The sequence below is a fragment of the Carassius carassius genome, chromosome 4, assembly GCF_963082965.1.
Source record: "Carassius carassius chromosome 4, fCarCar2.1, whole genome shotgun sequence".
In the NCBI taxonomy this organism is placed as follows: domain Eukaryota; kingdom Metazoa; phylum Chordata; class Actinopteri; order Cypriniformes; family Cyprinidae; genus Carassius; species Carassius carassius.
The window spans coordinates 2,366,732-2,391,552 of record NC_081758.1 but is presented as its reverse complement, the minus strand read 5'-3'; the positions used below and the strand labels follow the sequence as shown (position 1 = coordinate 2,391,552).

The 24,821-nt window shown below is 42.2% G+C and overlaps 2 protein-coding genes across 2 annotated transcripts; one reads left to right on the top strand and one right to left on the bottom strand.

The window, feature by feature from the left end:
* Positions 1-2: 2 nt before the first annotated feature.
* On the top strand, positions 3-8,927 carry LOC132132431 (U4/U6.U5 tri-snRNP-associated protein 2-like). The gene is made up of 13 exons (XM_059544800.1): positions 3-183; positions 780-861; positions 934-1,028; positions 1,117-1,253; positions 1,359-1,511; positions 2,954-3,179; positions 3,339-3,413; positions 3,522-3,589; positions 6,311-6,499; positions 7,202-7,344; positions 7,425-7,560; positions 7,648-7,734; positions 8,649-8,927. The coding sequence occupies exons 1-13, from the start codon at positions 132-134 to the stop codon at positions 8,700-8,702; spliced, it is 1,497 nt and encodes a 498-aa protein (XP_059400783.1). The 5' UTR covers positions 3-131; the 3' UTR covers positions 8,703-8,927.
* An 836-nt stretch (positions 8,928-9,763) lies between these two features.
* On the bottom strand, positions 9,764-13,494 carry LOC132132423 (prosaposin-like). The gene is made up of 8 exons (XM_059544791.1): positions 13,347-13,494; positions 12,865-12,981; positions 12,514-12,651; positions 11,607-11,687; positions 11,292-11,475; positions 10,695-10,828; positions 10,221-10,298; positions 9,764-10,121 (listed from the first exon to the last, which is right to left on the bottom strand). The coding sequence occupies exons 1-8, from the start codon at positions 13,419-13,421 to the stop codon at positions 10,092-10,094; spliced, it is 837 nt and encodes a 278-aa protein (XP_059400774.1). The 5' UTR covers positions 13,422-13,494; the 3' UTR covers positions 9,764-10,091.
* Positions 13,495-24,821: the final 11,327 nt, after the last annotated feature.

Below are 24,821 nucleotides of genomic sequence, written 5' to 3'. Positions count from 1 at the left end.
CGTGGCCAGCTAATTTTAGAGCGGAAGTGGAGGCGGTTTGTGTTACTCGCAATCGGCGACGTTTGAAGCCTGGTGCGAAGTGTTTATTCAGCAGTGAATTCGCTTGAAATCAACTTGTTTTTAGACGTAAAATGATCGCAGGCGTGAAACGGGAGAGAGACGTTGATGAAGACGAAGAGGAAGGTATGTTTGGAGCGCTTATAGTGATAGTTTAGCAGTAACGTTAAATCTGCAGGCCCATGTTTTCAACGCAGTCGCTAAAACACATTTAACGTTACTGTTATTATTGTTATCTAGCAGGTACTTTGATCTAAAGCAGCTTAGAAATGAGTTCTAAATACGATAGTGATTTGAAGGAAATCGTGAGTAACGTTAATTGCTCAGAAAGACATTATGGTATCAGTTTAATATATTTATGCATAGTATTGTGAGTTTAAGGGGGACTAGTTTTCTGAAAAACGGCAACTTTTTCTAGTTCTGTCCAAAACACGACTGAAATCTCACTTCTTAGTATCCAAGAACAGAGATAATACTATTTTTTTTTTATAGAGTCATTAGTAACCTCTGCAAATAGAAAATATATTAAAACCGTGTTATAAAGGGAAAGGGACTTTACACATTCAGTAAGAAGAATTGATGAATAAAACTTTTTGAATGTGTTTTAATAAGTTGTGAATATACTGTAAACAGTAATTAGAGCTGATCATGTAATGGATTGGAGAATGCTATTACTGTAGAATTGGATGTATAGAATTGATCATCTTCTGTGGTGTTTTCAGAGGTGCGTGTGAAAGTCGGTCGCTCTCATGGTGTTGAAGACCGAAGGAGCCGCCACTGTCCATATCTGGACACAATCAACAGGTAAACGAAGGACTGTGAGCGTCTTCATCACTGTGTCGTCTGCTGTAACATGTCCTCTTCTCTCTTCTGCAGGAGTGTCCTGGATTTTGATTTCGAGAAGCTTTGTTCGATCTCGCTCTCACATATTAACGTCTACGCCTGTCTGATCTGTGGGAAATACTTCCAAGGTGAGCGTGACGGGTAACCTTGTTTTTATGATTGGTTTGTTATTATATTCACTAAAATATAAATGTGTTTTGTTTGTGTCTCTGTCAGGTCGAGGTCAGAAGTCTCACGCGTACATCCACAGCGTTCAGTTCGCACACCATGTGTTCCTCAATCTCCACACGTTAAAGTTTTACTGCCTGCCGGACAATTACGAGATCATCGACTCCTCATTAGAGGACATTACGGTGAGTTCAGTCCACATCTGACGTGGGTTCCCATCGGTATATTACTGCTATATTGTCTGATTACACTTGAAAAGCGCAGTGACATTTCTGGTTTCTTTATTCCAGTATGTGCTGAAACCCACGTTCACCAAACAGCATATCGCTGGTCTGGATAAGCACGGAAAGCTGTACAGAGCCTACGATGGCACGACATATCTGCCAGGAATTGTGGGTCTGAATAATATCAAGGCCAATGACTATGCTAATGTGGTTTTGCAGGTAAGATAAGCAGCCAGTTATTAATGTTATTTTGGTTTTAAATGCTTTCTTCTCTCACAGCTTAAATGTGCAGAGATGGCTTTTGACTGAGACATCTGTGGGTCAATGTTTATGGTGTCTTTGTTACAGTGTAATTATACATTTAAGTAGTTCGTAATATTAATTAGCAACATGTGCATACTAGGGATGAACCGATATAAAAAAATTTAGCCGATAACCGATATTTTACTTTTATTTGTAAGCCGATAACCGATATGTTTGCCGATAAACCTATATCCAAATTTGTATATACTTTTCGAGAGCCTGATTATAAAAAAAGGTCTCATCGTTAAAAGCTACATCCCAAACACTTCAACATAAGCAGCCTAGTTTGAACAGTGTACATTTTAAAAATGGTTTTACTCTCCCATTACAAAATTTAATCATGAAAAGTTTTACAAATAAATAAAATAATGCATAAATAATGCAAACAAGTCATCTCAAGTCAAGTGTTTCTGAAGGAAATAATGTATTATTTATCGCCTTTAAGATATCGGACAAATTTTCTTATCGGGGCCGATACCGATAACAGAAAATTTAGCATTTATCAGCTGATACCGATATGGTGCCCGATATATCATGCATCCCTAGTGCATACTCTATAGTTAGGATGAGGGTTAGTTGCATGTAATTATGCATCATTTATTGTTGTTACTATAGCATGTAAGATGTTAAAAGAACAATGGGAAATAAATTGATGATTTTTTATGTATTTAATATTTTCTAAAAAACTGTCATGCCAGAAACTTTTGGAGACAGTTATTTATATTTTTGGATTAAAATAAGCTTTAATGTTACAAGCTCCTTGATTTATTCAAATTTTTGACCGTTTTTATGTGCTCTTTGTTTCTGTTCAAGGAAAAAAATATTTAAGCCTAATATATATATATGTACATATATATATATATATGTGTGTGTGTGTGTGTCTGTGTTTGAGTTGCTTATGAAATTTCTATCAATTTGGATTACACAGTTTTAACAAACTTATAAACGTAATGTGATGCATGTTTTTCACTCATACATAAAATAAAAGGGTAAGATTTCTGCATTCAGAAAAGTCATGGCGTAGTTAATTACAGTTTTGATTTTCTTGAAATAATCATATTTGCAAGCATCTGTTTCTTAAAATTGGCACAAATCTGTTCACTATGAAAGCAATTACATGTATGCAGTATTCTGAACATGGTTAAAATGTGGACCATTCAACATGCAGTTAGTTCAAATGCATCTGAAAATCAATAAACTTGATTATTTAAAACACGTTCTTTTTATCAGTGCTATTACAGAAATCTGACCTGTTGCATTCAAGCATGACTGACAAATATGCATCACATAAATACAAGTGGATGAATCTTAAATTTAGGAATAAACATGTCACCACATGTTCTTTCTGTCTCTCTTAGGCTTTGTCAAACGTGCCGCCTCTGCGGAACTACTTCCTGGAGGAGGAGAACTATGGCAGGATCCGCCGGCCGCCGGGTGACATCATGTTTCTGTTGGTTCAGCGCTTCGGGGAGCTCATGCGCAAGCTCTGGAACCCGCGTAACTTCAAAGCACACGTGTCGCCGCATGAAATGTTGCAGGCCGTGGTGTTGTGCAGCAAAAAGACCTTTCAGATCACTAAACAAGGTAAAACACCAAGTCATATATTTGCGCACTGAATACTGTCAAATAGTTGTTCCTGAGTAGCTGTTGCATGTTTAGTTCAAACGCCAATCAAACAGCATCCTCTGTTATTCTAATTGAACAAGAGCTTGTGCTTTTTAACCTGCTGCTCTTTCTCTCTAGGGGACGCTGTTGACTTTCTGTCCTGGTTTCTGAATGCATTGCATGGTGCTATGGGTGGGACAAAGAAGAAATCATGTGAGTTTGTGTTTTGATGTAGATTTGATAAGAAGCGAGTGTTTGTGCTATTCCTCCTCCATAAGTGCAAGGGGAAATCCACTCAGCTGACTTGTTTCTCTTTTATAGCCATCCTCACCAAGGTGTTTCAGGGGTCCATGCGAATCTTCTCAAAGAAGCTTCCCCATCCAGATTTGGTAGGTGTCTGCGGAACAGTTCCTTACATCATTTAAAGGGATAGTTAGGGCCCTATGATTTTTCGCGATGCAGAAAACGTGGACGGAATCACATAATTCTGTCATATAACGGAAATTACAGTTTAACGCGGAATGTAAGGGAATTTCTCAAATTTTGAACGAATTAATCCAAATGATGTCATTGCACTTGCATCAAATCGCGATATGAACTAATATCTGTAAATATTAAGTCAGAAAAGTCTATTTAAGTATGAATCCTGCATGTTCTGCATGTCTGATATAAATGAGGACGTGAACACATGAACAATCATCTCCAGAACTGTTCTGAGAGTCACTTCATGAGCATTTGACTGTTTGATTTGAGTAAAACTAGCGTCATCACATACACAGAACTGTAAAGGTATTCACGGGAATCCCTTCAAAATAAAAGTCCTGTTTAATTTAAAGACAAGTATTTGCGAGAAATGTATTACTATCGTTGAGCAGAATGTACATAGCCCCCTACTACTACTACTAAAAAGAAACAAACATGCTTTTTTTAAGGTTTAATCACACAACATTTCTTCCATGTTTTATTTCTAATAGTAAATCCCCTTTGTTTACCAAAAATAATGTTTCAATAATTAAAAGAAAAAGAAAATAGAAATAAATTGTTTAATTAAAATAGAAAACAATTATTTTAAATTGTAATATTTCATAATAGTTTTTTGTGTACAGTCGTGGCCAAAAGTTTTGAGAATTACATAAATATTGGAAAAGTTGCTGCTTAAGTTTTTATAATAGCAATTTGCATATACTCCAGAATGTTATGAAGAGTGATCAGATGAATTGCATAGTCCTTCTTTGCAATGAAAATGAACTTAATCCCAAAAAAACCTTTCCACTGCATTTCATTGCTGTCATTAAAGGACCTGCTGAGATCATTTCAGTAATCGTCTTGTTAACTCCGGTGAGAATGTTGACGAGCACAGGGCTGGAGATCATTATGTCAGGCTGATTGGGTTAGAATGGCAGACTTGACATGTTAAAAGGAGGGTGATGCTTGAAATCATTGTTCTTCCATTGTTAACCATGGTGACCTGCAAAGAAACGCGTGCAGCCATCATTGCGTTGCATAAAAATGGCTTCACAGGCAAGGATATTGTGGCTACTAAGATTGCACCTAAATCAACAATTTATAGGATCATCAAGAACTTGAAGGAAAGAGGTTCAATTCTTGTAAAGAAGGCTTCAGGGCGCCCAAGAAATTCCAGCAAGTGCCAGGATCGTCTCCTAAAGAGGATTCAGCTGCGGGATCGGAGTGCCACCAGTGCAGAGCTTGCTCAGGAATGGCAGCAGGCAGGTGTGAGCGCATCTGCACGCACAGTGAGGACAAGACTTCTGGAAGATGGCCTGGTGTCAAGCAAAGAAAGAAAGTGAAGTGACATTCAGCCAAGTATGGTGACCCATACTCAGAATTTGTGCTCTGTATTTAACCCATCCGAAATGCACACACACAGAGCAGTGAACACACACACACACTGTGAGCACACACCCGGAGCAGTGGGCAGCCATTTATGCTGCGGCGCCCGGGGAGCAGTTGGGGGTTCAGTGCCTTGCTCAAGGGCACCTAAGTCGTGGTATTGAAGGTGGAGAGAGAACTGTACATGCACTCCCCCCACCCACAATTCCTGCCGGCCCGGGACTCGAACTCACAACCTTTCGATTGGGAGTCCGACTCTCTAACCATTAGGCCACGACTTCCCCTAAAGCCACTTCTCTCCAAAAAAAACATCAGGGACAGATTGATCTTCTGCAGAAAGTATATTGAATGGACTGCTGAGGACTGGGGCAAAGTCATATTCTCCGATGAAGCTCCTTTTCGATTGTTTGGGGCATCTGGAAAAAGGCTTGTCCGGAGAAGAAAAGGTGAGCGCTACCATCAGTCCTGTGTCATGTCAACAGTAACGCATCCTGACACCATTCATGTGTGGGGTTGCTTCTCATCCAAGGGAGTGGGCTCACTCACAATTCTGCCCAAAAACATAGCCATGAATAAAGAATGGTACCAAAACACCCTCCAACAGCAACTTCTTCCAACAATCCAACAACAGTTTGGTGAAGAACAATGCATTTTCCAGCACGATGGAGCACCGTGCCATAAGGCAAAAGTGATAACTAAGTGGCTCGGGGACCAGAATGTTGAAATTTTGGGTCCATGGCCTGGAAACTCCCCAGATCTTAATCCCATTGAGAACTTGTGGTCAATCCTCAAGAGGCGGGTGGACAAACAAAAACCCACTAATTCTGACAAACTCCAAGAAGTGATTATGAAAGAATGGGTTGCTATCAGTCAGGATTTGGCCCAGAAGTTGATTGAGAGCGTGCCCAGTCGAATTGCAGAGGTCCTGAAAAAGAAGAGCCAACACTGCAAATACTGACTCTTTGCATAAATGTCATGTAATTGTCGATAAAAGCCTTTGAAACCTATGAAGTGCTTGTAATTATATTTCAGTACATCACAGAAACAACTGAAACAAAGATATAAAAGCAGTTTAGCAGCAAGCTTTTTGAAAACTAATATTTATGTAATTCTCAAAACATTTGGCCACGACTGTATTTATTATCAAATAAATGCAGGCTTGACATGCATAAGAGACTTCTTTCAAAAGCATTTAAAACATTAATGTGTCCAATCTTTTTAAAACATAAATATAAGTAAAAAGTGCCTGTGTCTCACAGCCTGCAGAAGAGAAAGAAGCCCTCCTCCTGAAGGACGAGTATCAGGAGGAGATGTCCGAGTCCACCTTCCTGTACCTGACCCTGGATCTGCCCACCGCACCCCTCTACAAAGATGAGAAGGAGCAGCTCATCATTCCTCAGGTCCCTCTCTTCAACATCCTGGCCAAGTTCAACGGAAACAACGAGAAGGTGCCGATCCACTTTCACTCTGCGGTGAATGATCATTTGTTTGATCATCCACTAGCCTAAGCATGGTGTGTTGCATCTGCTAATGTTAGATTTCACCCTGTTGTTATTGTTAACTAAAAAACTGAACCTGTTCAGATGGGTCATTGTGAAGTGTGACCCTGGAACACAAAACCAGTCAGAAATTGAATCTGCAAGCTGAATAAATAATCTCTCCATTGATGTGTGGTTTGTTCGGAGGACAATATCTGTCTGAGATACAACTATTTGAAAATCTGGAATCTGAGGGAGCAAAAAAAATGTAATATTGAGAAAATCATCTTTAAAGTTGTTCAAATGAAGTTCTTAGCAATGCATATTACCGATCAAACATTAAGTTTTAATATATTTACAGTAGGAAATTTACTAAATATCTTCATGGAACCTGATCTTTACTTAATATCCTAATGATTTTTGGCATTAATAAAAAATCTATAATTTTGACCCATACACTGTATTTTTGGCTGTTGTTACAAATACACCCCAGAGACTTCAGACTGCTTCTGTGCTCCAGGGTCACAATTGTTTATGTGAAGACAAAAGGGCAAAATGCCTGATATTGAACATGCTAATTAAAGCATTTTCATGTAAAATGTCATTTATTTTTAGCTGTTTAAAAAAATATTATCAATATCTTATAAATGATTTCCTTTGACTTTGTCCCAGGAATACAAGACGTACAAAGAGAACTTCCTGAAAAGGTTCCAGCTCACCAAACTTCCTCCGTACCTCATCTTCTGCATCAAGCGCTTCACCAAGAACAACTTCTTTGTGGAGAAGAACCCAACTATTGTCAACTTCCCCATCACGTATGTGACCAGTGCTCAGGTTACAGAGGGTCCGCTCTCTCAGACGTGTATTTAGAAATGTTCTTGTTTTGGAAACACAGGAACGTTGATTTGCGCGAGTACCTGACAGAAGAGGCGCAGGTCACAGAGAAGGTCACCACCTACGACCTGGTGGCCAATATAGTCCACGATGGAAAGCCCACTGAAGGATCCTACAGAATTCATGTCCTGCATCACGTGAGTGTGTCGCCGGCGCCTGAATCCGTTCAGAGCTCTGTTGATGGGTTGGCTTGTGTGATCTGGGTGCTTTGTGATGTGTGACAGGGCACAGGGAAGTGGTACGAGCTTCAAGACCTGCAGGTGATCGACATCCTTCCACAGATGATCACGCTCTCAGAGGCTTACATACAGGTTTGCTGCTCATTACTTGCATCTCTCATTCACTAACCATAGTTGATGAGCTAGGCTATTACATGAAAAATGTAGTTTTATTGACAGAAAACTCATTCACACCGATTTGGTTTGCTTTAGATGTTTTGCTCACACAGCAGCGATATGATTACATACAGAGTCATACAGAAAAATGGAATATTAGCTTCCATATTAAACATCAGACCAACGTTTCAGCACTTGTGGATTATCATGCATTTGATGAAATGTTATATTTGAAGGACTCTTGTAGATTTAATTTTATTAAATCGTATTGCATCACATAAGATGATGCTGTAAACATTGTCTTCCAAAAGATTGTTCTAAATCGCAGGCTTTTTACAGATAATGAAGGTAAATGTAAGACTCTGGAACTTAAGACCGAAAGGAATAAATGAAACAATGTTGTTTTAGCAACATTCCAACCAGTGTTATAGTTTTTAATTTATATATATAATTAGTTTAATGATGTAGTAAAACAAAACATACACTGAAAAAAAATAATATATACATATATTAATTATTAATATTATTATATATATTTTGTCAGTGTATGTTTTGTTTTACTACATCATTAAACTAAATGAAACAAAAAAATGTTGCCTAATAAAATATAAATAAAAAATGTGTCTTAAAAAAAAATATATATATATTATTTCAAGAAATGTTTGATGTTTTCAATATTGATTTCAGGATGTTTTGATATCTAGATTGGAAAACGACAAAAATACAGAGTAGGATTTAAAAAATTTGGCAGTGCATGCAACATTTAATGTCATCACTTCATGAATTGAAGACTCTCTGCTCTTTAATTTGTGGAAAGGCAAATATTGACCTGCAGAAACCCTCCTGAATCTTCATCACCTGCTTATTTCACCTAATGCGTTTCTTTGCAGATTTGGAAGAGACAAGATAAAGACGATGGAGCAGAGCAGCATACTGGGGCGTAGGAGACCCAAAAACACATCAGTGGTGAGATGTAAAGGAAGACTGAGCTTCAGTGAGAGGAGATATTAAACTAAAACCCTGATGCGTTTTATTTCATGCAACTGCTGAAGAATCTGTAACACCGGGGATCTTTTGTAATTATTTCAGTTTGATTGTGACTGTTCATTTGCCTTTGAAGTGTAATATGTTTGTAGTATGAGACCTTTTATTAAAGATTTCAAGACTAATATACAGTGTCTTTCATCCATTCAGCTCTGAACACGTTTAGTGAATAATAAGCTAGATCGAAGCCTCCAAAATGAAAATACAAGATTTTTTTTTTTGATGTCTGTTGTGTAATTTAAATGCAATGGAAATGCCAAAGAAATATGTGTGGGCTTTTCATGGTGAAGTTAATAGGACTTAGTGGCTTTGAACAACATAAAGAAGACATTTTCATTCAACCTCGTTTCTTTGAGAGATGTTAAATGTTTTTTTAGCTATATAAATTTTAGTGATGGGGATGACGATTCACTAATATACTTCTATAGCACTTGCATATCATTGCTCTTTTGTTGGTTTTGATTGCTTGTGTTGTCCTCATTTATAAGTTGCTTTGGATAAAAGCGTCTGCTAAATGACTAAATGTAAATAGAATGTAAATGTAAATAACAAAACTAAATTGAAATCTTAAAACAAGCCCCAAATCAAATAAGTAACACAAATAAAATGCATGTCTTCATATAAATAAAAAAGGGCTTTGTCTGTGCTCTTTTCTTTTTTTTAGAGGCAACCACTGCATTTTAATCATGATCCAAACAAAGATGCTGCATAAATGCTACATGAATATTTTTTAATTTAAATAATTTCACTGGTTTCCGAAGTAAACAAAGCAGATTCATATCTGAATCGATTTTCAGCCGGCTCACGTTAATCGTTACATCCCTAATAAGTGAAGATAATTGTAAAAGGCTTTGACAAAATCAGAAGTGTCACTGCTAAGAGAGTTTACTATTTTACTCCGTTTAAATGTCATAAAAAAAAATCACAAGTGCTTTTCTCCCAATGAACTGCTTGCAATGCCTTAAAATGTGAATCTGTTTAATAGTTTATTTCTGCATCATCTCAAGACAAAAATGAGGAAGCAGTGATTTTATATAATGCTACACAAAATGCACACAGTGTTAGGATTTCCTATGTTATTAAGTTGAGTGGTTTTGTATTAAATGTTTACCCAGTGTGGCACATTAAGCTCATTTGAAACAGACTGAACAGTGATTGTCTCCACTCGTATACTGTATGTCTCAAAGTCCTCTCGGTTCTGTGTGAGGCCAGGGTTAGCGCAGAGAAGAAGCTTGATCGAGGAAAGTAAGAAGGTTGTTGCTTTTCAGATCTAGTTTGATTGACCACTTTCATTTGGGTCCCCGGCAAATGAAATCTTCCTGTTAAAACACCAAGAGTCTCTCACGTCAGACTCTCTAGAACACACAAACCTGTTCAACAGCCCAGAAGTGAAGTTAATTCAAAAGAGTAGTTATTACCTCGCATGCAGTGATGGCTGGATGTTTCCCATCACTCTTCAGGATCCTGTGGCCATGAAGCATCACGAACCCTTCGCACTGGAACAGAAAAAGGAGAAACACTTCAAAGAGTCCGACTACTGCTTTTTTGGTAATACATATGTCTCATTTTTTAAGATACTACACATCTTTGAATTCACTGCTGGAGGAGCTGCTCAAATCAGAGATTTTTAAAAGAATATGCTCTCATTTCATGTGTCTTTAACTACTGTGTGCAAACATAAAAATGTATAATGCACTTATTGTGTACATACATTTTTCTCATTGTTCTTAGTTTTAAAGTTACATTACTTATATTAATTACATTGTTGACCCTTAACCCTAACTATACCACCAAACCTGTCCCTAACCTCAACAGGCATCAAAGTGTTTTACAACGAACAAATTTACTTATAGAAGTTAGTTAATGACATCTTATATAGAGCGGCTCATTACTTGAGGAATAGCATTAGGGTGCAGGTGGCACATCTTCTGGAGCAGGTCAGAGGTCTGGATCTCAGTTGCATTGTGACCCAAATGAAATTGGGAGAGGATCGCCAGTATCTTACAGGAATCACAGTCAGTTTGCACTGAGGACACACAAAATACATATTATTCATGATCACAAAATTCATGCTCTGGCCTGAGAAAACCAAACTTTCCACAACATTAGAATATAATTTGAGTTCAGTACCACCTAGTAACAGCCCACATGATGCAATTTTTGTCATCAGCACAGTCTGCATGCATGCATGTGTCCAAGCAAACAACAGCACATCACGAATGATCTGTGCGCTCCAAAACCAAAGGGCCTATATGTAGCGTGCATGAAAAACTATTTCAATACAATTAGGTTATATTTTGTAAATTGTAGGCTATTTTAAATTTTGCACATCATTGCATTATGTTTTAGGGTTAATGGAAATGAACACAGAATATAAGGAATAGTTTAATTGATTTAAAAAGCAAATCTTGGTTGACCAAAGTGCTGGCCAAAATTACGTATATCCATCACACAAATTAAAACAGTTGATGCTCCTTCACGTTGCTCACCTGACAGTGGCGTCTGTGGGAAGAGACACAGGCCCAGGGCAGTGCAGATGGCATGAGGAGGGAGGGAGGACAACAGCAGGTCAATCAGCTGCTTTCCATACGTTTCTACAAAGTTGTCACACGTGTCCTTGTATTGCGAGGGCAAATAGTCACAGATTTTCTCCAGAAGGTTCACTATAGCCGCCTACAAGTCAGGCAAGCAAAATGAAAAATAACCCAGGAGCAGTTTATAGTCAGGCATTTTGCTGATCAATGACATCATGAAAATTTTACTTCTTAAAATGTGAACTAGATTTCCAACAGAAGAGGTCTTACTTCAGTTCTCTCTTTTGGCAACATGCTCTCTATTGTCTTTATGAAGAACATACAGAAGGTACAGAGGGGATTGACTTGAACCTAAGAAAAACAGTACAATTTGAGTCATGTTAAATATGCATGATGTGAATTAAACCACGGCTGAAGGGCATTGCCAGGCACGACACACGACGGGGGGCCATTTTGCTTAAATAAAATGTTATAGTTAAAAGCTTATTTGTTAAAGCAATGAAAAACAATACTTTATTTAACTTCGTTTAGCGTTTTAATTGAGATCTAAATGCATTTTATTATTCCAACAGCTCACCCTTATGTTCTGGAGAGTGAGAGCCTTCATTAGATATCGGACTCGTTTATGTTTGGTGAGTTTGTGTGATATAAATATGAAACTGAATATGATTTCTATGATTTTCTCAGGAGGGGGTCGAATTCAGACATTATGTAACATAAATGCAAAAGTGACTGGGTTGTTACAAAAGCTGAGGTTCTAGGTTTTTAAAAGATACCATACATGCCTAGTTTTGTGCTTCACAACTTTTTAACAATAATTATGATGATGCAATATTGGACCCACATGTGGGTCTGATTGAGGGCGCAGAGTTCAAATATCTTGGATTACCCCTAATAAATTTAATCAAGAAGTCGATTGGAAGTCATGCCAGAATACTTTTATCTTTAGCTCCCAAGTGTTTAAGCAACCCAAGGAATGAGACACTCATCGATGGTCAATAGAGGAGAAAAAATGCTTGCTAGATTTATATTATTTCTGTTTCATGCTTAAAATCTGAGTTTTGACTCTTGACTCTTTATATTTTTTGTTTTTGTTTTTGCAAAGTGATGTTTACTTTAAATCTAAACCCCATTAATGTCAGACTCAAGTGTAAACGTTGACCTGTCTAACACATACCTCATGACTAGTTCCTCTTGATGGCTTTGCATAGAGCGAACCCTGCTCATTCAGGCTAACAGTGAGCTGTGACGGGGCTTTTCTCTCGGACTGACTGCCACACAGTCCCAGCACTGAGCATATGTCATCATTTTGATTCTGCAATGAGAGAAAAAACAAGTGTTTTTCACTGTATGTATTCTATGCAAGAATATACATATTACTCATGGTAAGAAATTTTAAGTACTTAGACTTCACCATTGTAGTCAGTTATATTCTGCCTAATGTTCAATAAGTGAATCCCCTGAAATTGTTCTGCTATTAGAATCTGAATCACTCACTGTCATGATGTTAAACTGAGAAGTACTCAACTGCAAATGCACTGAAATGTCTGATAACCAAATGTACGTATGTCTTTGCTCCATTCATACACAAAGGGATGGCGGGGTGTTCATAACAAAACTTGTCCAGAGATTTCTCAATAAGATGCTGTGAAGAGGGAACAATTCAAGATTAATGTATGAACAACTCTGAATCATTCTTATAAAACACATAGTTTAGTTGAAGTTTCTAATCAAAGCAACTTGTTGTAGCTGCCATTAAAAAGTGAAACTAGCTTTCTTGTTTGAAACAATGCAACTGCAACTTTCGCTTCTCTAAAACAGAAAACAAATATGCCATGAGATTGTGTTGCAATGGAGGATTTTACTTGGTTTGGCATATATAAATAATAGAGAAAATGTGCAATTCAAACAGAAATGGACTGAAATGACTTCAACATTGATTTACCAAGAGGGCTCAAATGACTTTCAATAGAATTGACATATTAGTAAATATCACAAACACAGTTTCACCTGTGAGTCTTGACTGGAGAGGATCCCTGTCAGCAGCTGGACAGTCTTTTTGCAGTCGGTGCACATGTTGTCCATCTAAAGGAGGAGGACAGTGGAACACCATGTTGACCTACAGTTGTCAAAGTTACATTCATGTGCACGATTTGATGCAGGTTAAAATATAAATAAAACCTGACTAGATATTTCAGCAAATTTCAATATTTGTGCATTTCAGTGCTTAGGCTGCATGACAATGTGAAACTGTTTATAACATAAAACCACAAACTCTCACAACCTCTTTTTTAGGGTTGTATGGGTAAAAGAGAAACCTCTCTTTAGAGAACGAAGGAAGTGTGAAAATTAACATATTCTCAGATCTTCTTTTAAGGTTCATATGTTGATGTGATCTATTATTTTACATCTTTAGATATATATATAGTGGTTAAGTTGGTGTAGTAAATAAGACCTTTGATACATCTTAAAAAAAAAAAAATTTAGTTGACTTCCACACACCCTAGTCTAGTTCCTCTTCAAATGTTCAATTTTCCTTCAATTTTGAGAGTAATCTCTTCAAGTAACTTGGTTTCTCACGAAGTAGTTGAAAGCGAAAACTGGTTATTAAAAGAAGAAGAAAAGAAGAAAATACCCAAAGTCTCCTCCAGAAACACTAACAAATGCAATGCGTGCTTGTGATATTAAAAGCATGTTTCGATGAAGTAAACTATTAAATATAAATGCACTTAGACAGGGTGTATGCTGCCATGCCAGTTTATAAAATAAATTCAAATGTAGGCAATGCAATGGGATATTAGTGGCATTCTCAGTTTATGAACAATGTACACTTATATGCTACTGATCCACACATAAAAAAAATAAATTTTTTAATCTGCATTTTACTGTAGATGCAAGTAGTAGTTTTTCAATCATCGGTCACTCACCATGTGAAGGCTGGGTGTTTGCGCTTCTGTGAGCTGAAGGTCTACAGTTCTTGCCCATCCTATAGAGAAGCCAGAACATGTGAAGTATTTCTATATAAATAATATGGAATCTTTTAAACTACTTGACTTGTATCCCTTCAAAATACCAGAGAATCGACTGCCTTTGAGAAACCTTGCAGTCTACCTTTGAAGACTAATTTAACTCCAAACTTCTTTTTTGGTAATATTTTGCATTTAAATTATTTATTGCATGCGCATATGTCATAGCCAGCTTTATTTAATATTTAAACTCTTTCTTACCTGAAGTCAGGGTAGAAGTGAAGAGAAAAAAGGTGACGAAGGCAAACTGCATCATGTTTTAATCAGTGCACCACGGTGAATGTACCACAAACCTGAAGGCTCTGTGTTCAGCTGATAAGGTGCCCGAATGTTTTATAGTATTTGATGAGGAAGTAGTGACAGTCTTCCTGATTCATTAGAAGTAGGCTACATGTATATCTATCTGTATAGGAAGTCTTGCATAGTGTTAAAATTTTGATCACTGGTAATTTAAGTTTAATTTAAGGAAATTTCACTTTAGTTTCTTGCAAAAGACATTTTGATGAGTATCAAGAAATAAACATATTGAACAACAATAATGAATTGTGTATGGACAAGTTCATTCAACTGAATCTCTGCTTGGAGATAATTATACCCTTATGATTTTGGCTAATATACAAAAGATACATTGTTTAGGAATCTGCATACACTTATGCTCAAAGTTTACATACCCTTGCAGGATCTGGAAAAATGTAATCATTTTAACAAAATAAACAGGGATTATAAACATTGCAAGTACCATCCTGAATAGGATAATAGATGTTTACATATTGTTCACAAGAAAAAAAGAAAAGAAAAAAAGAAAAAAAAAGAAAAAAAAACCCATTTGAAAGTATACATATCAAATTGTAATCCTGTATGTTGTTAACTAGAAGAGCCACAACTGCATGTTTTGTGATGGTTGTTCATGAGTCAAAAATCCATCAAAATACAGTTCCTGCACATTCATTGGTTATCCTACATATTCTGCATATCTGACCGCTTCCCAACAACGACTGAATGCTTCTGAGATCCATCTTTTCACACTGAGGACAACTGAGGAAATCATATAAAACCATTACAAAATGTAAAATGGTGCACAAGAAGGGATATATATATATATATATATATGTGTGTGTGTGTGTGTGTGTGTGTGTGTTTTATTTTAAAAGCTGTTGGGTGATTACAACCTAGGATGGATTTAGACAGGAGTCAACTTTGTGTATGTGTCATATGGAGGCCTCAAAAGTACTTTGACAGTATTTTGCAAGCATTGTGAAATATGTGAAATAAATAAGAACAAAAATATAAACTAACATGACTTTAAAAGAAAACACAAAATTTAAAAGAAGTTTCTTCTTCAGTGTTCTCATTTCAAGTCTTGTAAATATAAAATGTTGCCAAAGTAAAGGATTAATACCAAAATGTTGTTTTCTAGAAAAATATGGGATTTGAAAATAATGTCATAAGGCTTTAAATGCAGGCTAGACATTTTTTATGTTGTTGTGACTATAATAATAATAATAATAATAATAATAATAATAATAGTAATAATAATAATAATTTATTTGTATAATTTGACACTATTTTAATGTTCTCCTGCATAGATTCCAAGAGATAACAATATTTAGTCTGTGCGGGATTGCCATGTCAAAATCATTTGAAAGGTATGGCCACAGTTTTCTATACTTTAGCACCCTGATGTTCATTAGGCAATTCTGTACATTTAGGCTAAATAGCAGCAAAAAGTGGAAGATTACAACAATCCAACTACTTAACCACTTTGTACCAGAGAGATATTTACCAGAGAGATATTTACTCTGTTTATAATTATTTCAGAATCTTGATGCATTGCCCTTACTGTACAGGTGCTTCTCAATAAATGATAATGTCGAGGAAAAGTTAATTTACGGGTGCAGTGACTTTGGTTTTCAAAAAACATAATGGACCAACACCAGCAGATGACATTGCACCCCAAATCATCACAGACTTTCGAAATTTAACACTGGACTTCAAGAAACTTGGGCTATGAGCTTCTCCATCCTTCCTCCAGACTCAAGGACCTTGGTTTCCAAATGAAATACAAAACTTGCTCTCATCTGAAAAGAGGACTTTGGACCACTGGGCAACAGTCCAGTTCATCTTCTCCTTAGCCCAGGTAAGACGCCTCAGGAGTGGCTTAACAAGAGGAACACGACAACTGTAGCCAAATTTCTTGACATGTCTGTGTGTGGTGGCTCTTGATGGCTTGACCCCAGCCTCAGTCCATTCCTTGTGAAGTTCTCTAAAATTCTTGAATCCAGTTTGCTTGACAGTCCTCATAAGGCTGCGGTTCTCTTGGTTGTTTGTGTATTTTTTTTCTTCCACACTTTTTTCCTTCCACTCAACTTTCTGTTAACATGCTTGGATACAGCACTCTGTTAACAGCCATCTTATTGGCATTTAATTTTTGTGACTTGCACTCCTTGTGAAGGGTGTCAATGATTGTCTTCTAGAGAACAGTCAGGGCCCGGTTCCCCGATAACGCTCACTCTTAGCGCTCTAAGAAGACCTCGAAAGATATATCTTACCAAAGTTGTTTATGTTCCTAAGTGTGTTCCCCGAAGTGTCCCTTAGGAAGCTTCTTAGCATGCTGCCTCTTACGTCCGACGTTACAAGAGTGCTGTCCCAAGTAATGGTGCTGAATTAGTTGGCATCGATTGCTCAGGAATCGATTTTCCACTTCACGCAAAGGTGCAATACAGCCTTAAGAAAGACAACATTTTCTATGCAAATGAAACATTCCTCAAATTATTACAGTAACTTTTATTTTAACATAGTTTAAGTTATCAGTAGAATATAGACTAAATTAAATTATCAAATGGTCAGTAATATGTTCACACGATAAATCAAGGAGCCTGGTGATCCAAAAAGAAAAAACGACTAGAAAGTTCAGGCTAATTGTTCAAGGGGAAGAGATCCAGAACATCCAGGGGAACCCAATTAGATGCCTTGGAAAGTGGTATGATGATTCCCTGTCAGACAGAAACAGCATTTCCAGCACCGGAAGGCAAGTTGAAGAATTGTTGGAAAAGATTGATAAGTCGGGCCTGCCTGGGAAGTACAAGTGCTGGATCTACCAACATGGCCTGCTCCCGAGACTCATGTGGCTTCTCACAGTATATGAGATGCTTCTATCCACTGTAGAAGCGATGGAGAGGAAGTTCAACAAGCACCTTAGAAGATGGTTGGGAATACCCCCGAGCTTTACATCCTTGGGGCTCTACATGAGGTCGGGCCAGCTCCAGCTTTCTGTCAGGTTGTAAGACCGCATTGACACAGGGGAGATATAGGTGGCGCCATGACAAGGTGTTGGCAGTGCTTGCAAACATCCTGGAGCAAGAAAGGAGGAAGAAACAGCTAGCCAAAGCAAGACCACTGTTGAACAGCATCGCCTTTGTGAAAGAGGGCCAAAGACCTGTCGTCCACAGCCAAGCCAGGCAGAATCTCCTGCAGTCAGCCCAGGGATGGGAAATGGAGGTTGATCTCAGCAGGAAACTCCACTTCCCTGAGGTGGTATTATCCACAACTCTAAGGCCCGACATCATCATGTGGTCTCCAGGGGGAGAGAAGATCATTATGGTGGAGTTAACGGTGCCGTGGGAGGAGGGCAGTGAAGAAGCTGCAGAGAGGAAAAAAGCCAAATATCAGGAACTTGTCCAAGACTGCCGGGACAAGGGGTGGATGGCGTGGCTGATGACGGTGGAAGTCGGATTTAGGGGTGTGGCGGGGGAAGCGTGGTTTAGCGAAGTCTGCAACGGGAGAGCAAATGAAGAGACGATCGGTGGTAAGTGGTTCAGGTGAGAGACAAGTAACAGCTGGATCTCGTTGCAGTGATTGGCGTGGGGAACCGGTATTTAAGCCGGAGAGAGCTGAGGACTCGTGGGGAATGTGTGCAGAGACGAGCTGGAGAAGCCTCGAAGCAGACAGCAGTAACGTAGAGTGGAAAGACGTTTGAACGTGTGCGCATGTGGCGCGACTTTATTTTGTATGTCATTTTATGTTGTTCAATAAATACCCACGAGCCTCAGCACGCCGACCCCGGTCTCCTTCCTCTTTGATCACTTAACCTTGCTACACTGGTGCCGAAACCCGGGAGGAAGGAGAACACCTCCGCCATGCAGTCTCCGTCAGGACCATCGCCTACGCCATTTGCGGACATTATAACATCGCTCGCGGGCCTGCATCACGGAGGATGCAGGTCCAACAGGAGGACCGCGAGCTGTTCCGGAGCTTGCTGGCCCGGGAGGGTCGGATGGGTGAAGTGAAGTGAAGTGACATTCAGCCAAGTATGGTGACCCATACTCAGAATTTGTGCTCTGCATTTAACCCATCCGAAATGCACACACACAGAGCAGTGAACACACACACACACTGTGAGCACACACCCGGAGCAGTGGGCAGCCATTTATGCTGCGGCGCCCGGGGAGCAGTTGGGGGTTCGATGCCTTGCTCAAGGGCACCTAAGTCGTGGTATTGAAGGTGGAGAGAGAACTGTACATGCACTCCCCCCACCCACAATTCCTGCCGGCCCGGGACTCGAACTCACAACCTTTCGATTGGGAGTCCGACTCTCTAACCATTAGGCCACGACTTCCCACCGGGTGCGGCCTCCCCCAGCGCCGGCCCCGCCCCCCACACGCCGCTCGCGAAAATGGGGCCCACAGATGACCCAGAGGCGTTCCTGGACTTATTTGAGAGGACGGCCGAGGCGTGTGGGTGGCCGGTGGACAGCTGGCCCGTCCGGGTGATCCCACTGCTGTCGGGGGAGGCCCAGAAGGCGGCACAACAACTGCCCGTCCAGAACCTCCTGGTCTATGCAGACCTGAGAAGAGCCATCCTCCAGAGGGTCGGCCTCAGCCCCGAACAACACAGGCAACGCTTCCGGTAGCTGGAGCTGAGCGAAGCGGGCCGGCTCTTTGTGTTGGCACAGCAGCTCCGGGACTGGTGCCGCAAGTGGCTGCTGGCCGGAGGCGGTGGTGCGGTTCATCTCCCGCCTTCCAAAGAAGACCGCCCAGTGGGTCCAGTGCCACAGCCCGGCGTCGTTGGATCTGGCCATCCAACTGGCGGAAGACCAGCTGGCGGCGTGCTCCGGGGTCGGCGAGCCCCTTCTTTCTGTCTCTCTCTCTTCCCCTGTCTCCCACTCCCCCCCTACCCCGAAATCTGTCCCTCTCCCTAGGTCCCGTTGGGTGGGGCCACCGAGGCCCGGGCCCCGCTGGAGGATGGGGATGGAGCCCGCAACTGGGGCACGAGGCCCTGCGCGCGGAATGACCACACCCCAATGAGGGGGGACTGAGGAGCCCTCTGCTGCTTCCCCACGCCAATTCCCTGACCCACTTCCGGCCACTAGGGCGGCGGAAAGGCCTGGGCCGGCCTGCTGGCGTTGCGGGGATCCGGGCCACTTTGTGGATAGGTGCCCGGTCATGGAGGTGGGGACACTGGTCCGGATTCCAGACGACCCGCAGGCCGCCCCCAATCAAGCCGGGCTGTACCAAATACCCGTGAGTATTAAAGGGGGTACCTATCAGGCTTTGGTGGATTCAGGTTGTAACCAGACCTCCATCCATCAAAGCCTGATACAATCCGGGGCATTGGATACGGGCCGCATGGTTAAGGTGAGGTGTGTGCACGGGGATATAGTGGAATACCCCATAAAGGCCATAGCCATTAAATTTAGGGGCCAAAAGCATAATGTGGAGGTGGCCGTTAGTCCGCGCCTCCGGCATCCGCTAATCTTGGGGACTAATTGGCCAGCGTTTCAGCAATTATTGGGGTGTTTAACAGTGGATGCCGTCGGGGGAAAGAACCGGCCGGGGGGCGGGGCGAGCGCTCAGGTGGGAGAATCGGTACCAGGACCTAGCGGGCTGGTCTCAGAGGATCCGAGCGGTGTGGCGAGGCTAAACCTTTCCAGTCGCGATGACTTTCCCCTGGAACAATCCCAAGACGAGACACTCAAACATGCGTTCGAGCAGGTCCGTTCTATCGATGGGCAGGTCCTCCACCCTGAGCGCCCGCTAGCCCATCCATATTTTGCCATTATCAAGGATCGGTTGTATCGAGTGACCCGCGACGCTCAGACAAAAGTAGATACAACCCAATTATTAGTACCTCGGAGCCGTCGGGAAATGCTTTTCCAGACGGCGCACTGTAATCCTATGGCGGGACACTTAGGAGTAACGGCAACACTGAATCGACTAACAACCCGATTCTTTTGGCCGGGCATTCACGAGAACGTGCGCAGGTGGTGTGCGTCTTGTCAGGAATGTCAGTTGGTAAACCCACCGGCCACCCCAAAAGCGCCATTGCGCCCTATTCCCCTAGTGCAGGTCCCCTTCGAGCGAATTGGTATGGACCTCATCGGCCGTTAGAACGATCGGCACGGGGACATCGCTTCACGTTTGTCTTAGTGAACTACACGACACGATATCCTGAGGCAGTGGCGCTCCGCAACATCTCGGCAAAGAGTGTGGCGGACGCCCTGTTTCGTTTAATCTCCTCACGGATCAGGGCACCGCGTTTATGTCACGCACGTTAAACGAATTGTACGGATTGTTGGGCATTAAAGCGGTGCGTACTAGCGTCTATCACCCACAAACGGACGGCCTGGTCGAACGGTTTAATCGCACATTGAAAACCATGATCCGGAAGTTCGTAAAGGAACACGCGAAAAATTGGGACCGGTGGCTAGAACCCCTCTTATTTGCTGTGCTCGAGGTCCCCCAAGCCTCCACAGGGTTTTCCCCCTTCGAGCTTCTTTACGGACGTCAGCCCCGAGGGGTGTTAGACATCCTGAAAGAAACTTGGGATGACGGACGCTCGGATAGCAAGAATGAAATTCACTATGTCCTGGACCTGCAAGCAAAACTCCATACACTGGGGCGGCTCTCTATGGAGAATTTGCTTCAGGCCCAGGACAGACAAAGCCAGCTGTATAACCGGGGGACTAAGCTGCGAGAATTTGCACCGGGAGATAAAGTGCTCGTGTTACTACCAACCTCTAGCTCCAAATTACTAGCCAAGTGGCAAGGACCCTTTGAGGTCACACGGCAGATAGGAGATCTCAATTATGAGGTAGTACGAACAGATAGAGGCGACTCACGGCAAATCTACCACCTCAACCTCCTTAAAAAATGGAGCGGGGAGGAGTCAGTGCTGCTAGCGACGGCAGTGAGTGGGGAGGAGGATCTCGGGCCAGAGGCGGGTACTAAAGAGAAATCCCTCGCACTGGCCCTAGGGGGAGATCACCTCTCGCCCTCGCAGCTCACTGACATTGCGCGTTTGCAGGTGGAATTTGCGGACGTGTTTTCGCCCCTACCTGGTCGTACTGACCTGATTCAGCACCACATTGAGACAGAGCCGGGTGTCGTGGTTCGCAGCCGGCCATATAGGTTGCCTGAACACAAAAAAAAGTAGTTCAGACTGAATTAGAGGCCATGCTAGGGATGGGAGTAATCAAGGAGTCACACAGTGATTGGGCGAGCCCGATAGTTTTGGTACCTAAAACGGACGGCTCTGTGTGGTTTTGTGTAGACTATCGCAGGGTGAATGCAGTATCTAAATTTGATGCTTATCCAATGCCGCGAATTGACGAGTTGCTCGATCGGTTAGACACGGCTCGTTTTTACTCGACGTTGGACTTAACAAAGGGATATTGGCAGATCCCCTTATCTCCCATGTCCAAAGAAAAGACAGCCTTCACCACGCCGTTCGGATTACACAAATTTGTTATGCTTCCGTTCGGCTTGTTCGGGGCCCCAGCTACGTTTCAGCGCCTCATACATCGAGTGTTGCGGCCCCATGCTGCATATGCCGCGGCCTACCTGGATGATATTATCATCTATAGTGGGGACTGGCCGCGGCATATGGAGCATGTGAGGGCGGTCCTCAGGGCGCTGAGACGGGTGGGGCTGACGGCCAACCCGAAGAAGTGTGCGGTTGGGCGGGTGGAGGTAAAGTATCTGGGCTTCCACTTGGGCCACGGGCAGGTGCGTCCCCAAATCGATAAGACGGCAGCAATTGCGACCTGCCCCAGGCCCAAGACCAAAAAGGAGGTGAGGCAGTTCTTGGGGCTGGCGGGATATTATAGAAGGTTTATTCCTCGTTATTCAGACCTCACCAGCCCATTGACTGACCTCACTAAAATGGAGGTACCGGATACGGTCCAGTGGACGGAGCAGTGCCAACAGGCCTTTACCCGAGTTAAGGCTGCCCTGTGTGGCGGGCCGCTCCTACACTCTCCTAACTTTTCTCTCCCCTTTTTCTTGAAGACGGACGCGTTGGACAGGGGGCTGGGCGCGGTCCTGTCCCATGAGGTGGAGGGGGACGACCGCCCGGTGTTGTACATTAGTCGGAAGCTCTCGAAGAGAGAGACTAAGTACAGCACCATAGAGAAGGAGTGTTTGGCCATCAGGTGGGTGGTTCTCACCCTTCGCTATTACCTCCTGGGACGGGAGTTCACCCTCTGCTCGGACCACGCACCCCTCCAGTGGCTCCACCGCATGAAGGATACCAACGCGTGAATCACCCGTTGGTATCTAGCTTTACAGCCATTTAAGTTCAAGTTGATTCACAGGCCGGGGGCGCAGATGGCTGTAGCCGACTTCCTCTCCAGGAATGGGGGGGGGGGGGGGGGGGGGGCTGCAGGCCGGATGGCTCCCCGGCCTGAGTCGGGCGGTGGGGGTATGTGGCGGGGGAAGCGTGGTTTAGCGAAGTCTGCAACGGGAGAGCAAATGAAGAGACGAACGGTGGTAAGTGGTTCAGGTGAGAGACAAGTAACAGCTGGATCTCGTTGCAGTGATTGGCGTGGGGAACCGGTATTTAAGCCGCACGACATCCGGAGAAGGGGAGAGAGCTGAGGACTCGTGGGGAATGCGTGCAGAGACGAGCTGGAGAAGCCTCGAAGCAGACGACAGTAACGTAGAGTGGAAAGACGTTTGAACGTGTGCGCATGTGGCGCGACTTTATTTTGTATGTCATTTTATGTTGTTCAATAAATACCCACGAGCCTCAGCACGCCGACCCCGGTCTCCTTCCTCTTTGATCACTGAACCTTGCTACAAGGGGATTCCCGGCTCAATCTGCCGGGAATCTACTGACAAAGGTTGGATTGAGAGGCCACTTAAGGAAAGCAGCCATTCGTAGGCTGGGAGAAGCGTCTGAGAGAGCCTCCTGTTGACTCTGGCATAAGAGAGAGGACACAAGCTGGAAGCCTGGAGGAGAGGGGCAGTGGCCTGGCCAGTGACTGCTGACTCGCCAACTGGAGGAAGTTGTGGTTAAGGGTCGAAACACCCAGTGAAGGTTGGGAACCTCCTGATGACCTCTCTCCCAGGCCAAGTCTTCATCCATTAGAAATGGGTGAATGGCAGCATCGTAGATGTATTTTACAACAAGTGACGGTTAGACAAACCGGGTATCCCTCGCTAATCATCCACCATCCTTATCCCGTTGTGCCACTTGTGCCGCTTCTTGACATAGGTTTAACGACTTCTAAAAATTATATAATACACTTTTATATTAATGGTAAGGTACTTTACAATCAGAACTGATTGGCAAGCAGCTGCAGTTACTTCTGTTTAATGCGGTATTGATTGCAATTGGTTAATGTTTTCAATAAAAAGCAACCTATCTACAATGAACACAGAGAGAGAGAGAGTTAGATACAGAATATGGTGGGGAAGCAAAGTAAAAAAGGGCACCAAGCTTCTCGTCAGAGGAAGTTTTGCTGGACCTTGCCACCAGGTCAGAGATCACACCCCTATGGTCAACTATAACCTGAAAGTTTATGGGCGCGTATCCCTTTTGCGATATGTACGCCTGATCAATCACTGATGGATTGGCGATAGGGATGAGTGTGCCATCCACTAGGATGTAATCCCCGGCATGGCGCAGAAGGGCGTTGGTGACAGTGTGGACGCACCTCCACACCAAGGTCTTGATTAGGCCATAGCCCTCTCCCACGACCTCGATGAAGCTGGACTTCAGGGCTTAAAGCAAAATTCCGCCGCATTAGCCTGACAAGCGCAGGTCTGAGAAGGTCCAGCAGCTCCATAATGATCAGTCTTGGGAGGCAAAATTTTTTTCATTTAGCCACGTCAGGCAAAATGTCAAAAGGGCTTAAGTTTTGCCGAATAAAAAAATTGACATGGACTAAACGGCTCCGCAGCCAGTGCCGTCTCTGATTCAATACAAGGACACGTTGGATCGCTGCCATAGTTGGTCGCTTACTGGACACCACCATGCTTACCCATTTATAGATCTTAGCCATTTAGAGCCAAATTGTTTGCCAGATTTTAATTATCAAAAGTGATTGCCAATTCGCTTTAATTACATTACTAAATAGCCTAGGCTAATTACCACAATATAAGTTCTGATACCACATAAAGTCAACTTCATAAATTGGCCTGTATCCATTGCGAACATAATTTATTATGTGTCTTAAAAT

What these genes read in the sequence shown, in the direction of transcription:
- LOC132132431 (XM_059544800.1), top strand. Translation starts at nt 132, where the DNA reads ATGATCGCAGGCGTGAAACGGGAGAGAGACGTTGATGAAGACGAAGAG. An exon ending in TGATGAAGACGAAGAGGAAG is followed by an intron (nt 184 to 779) that starts GTATGTTTGGAG and finishes TGGTGTTTTCAG; the next exon opens with AGGTGCGTGTGAAAGTCGGT. An exon ending in CCTCATTAGAGGACATTACG is followed by an intron (nt 1,254 to 1,358) that starts GTGAGTTCAGTC and finishes TCTTTATTCCAG; the next exon opens with TATGTGCTGAAACCCACGTT.
- LOC132132423 (XM_059544791.1), bottom strand. Translation starts at nt 13,421, where the DNA reads ATGGACAACATGTGCACCGACTGCAAAAAGACTGTCCAGCTGCTGACA. An exon ending in CCCACAGACGCCACTGTCAG is followed by an intron (nt 10,829 to 11,291) that starts GTGAGCAACGTG and finishes GTGTGTCCTCAG; the next exon opens with TGCAAACTGACTGTGATTCC. An exon ending in ACCCTAATGCTATTCCTCAA is followed by an intron (nt 10,299 to 10,694) that starts GTAATGAGCCGC and finishes TTTCTGTTCCAG; the next exon opens with TGCGAAGGGTTCGTGATGCT.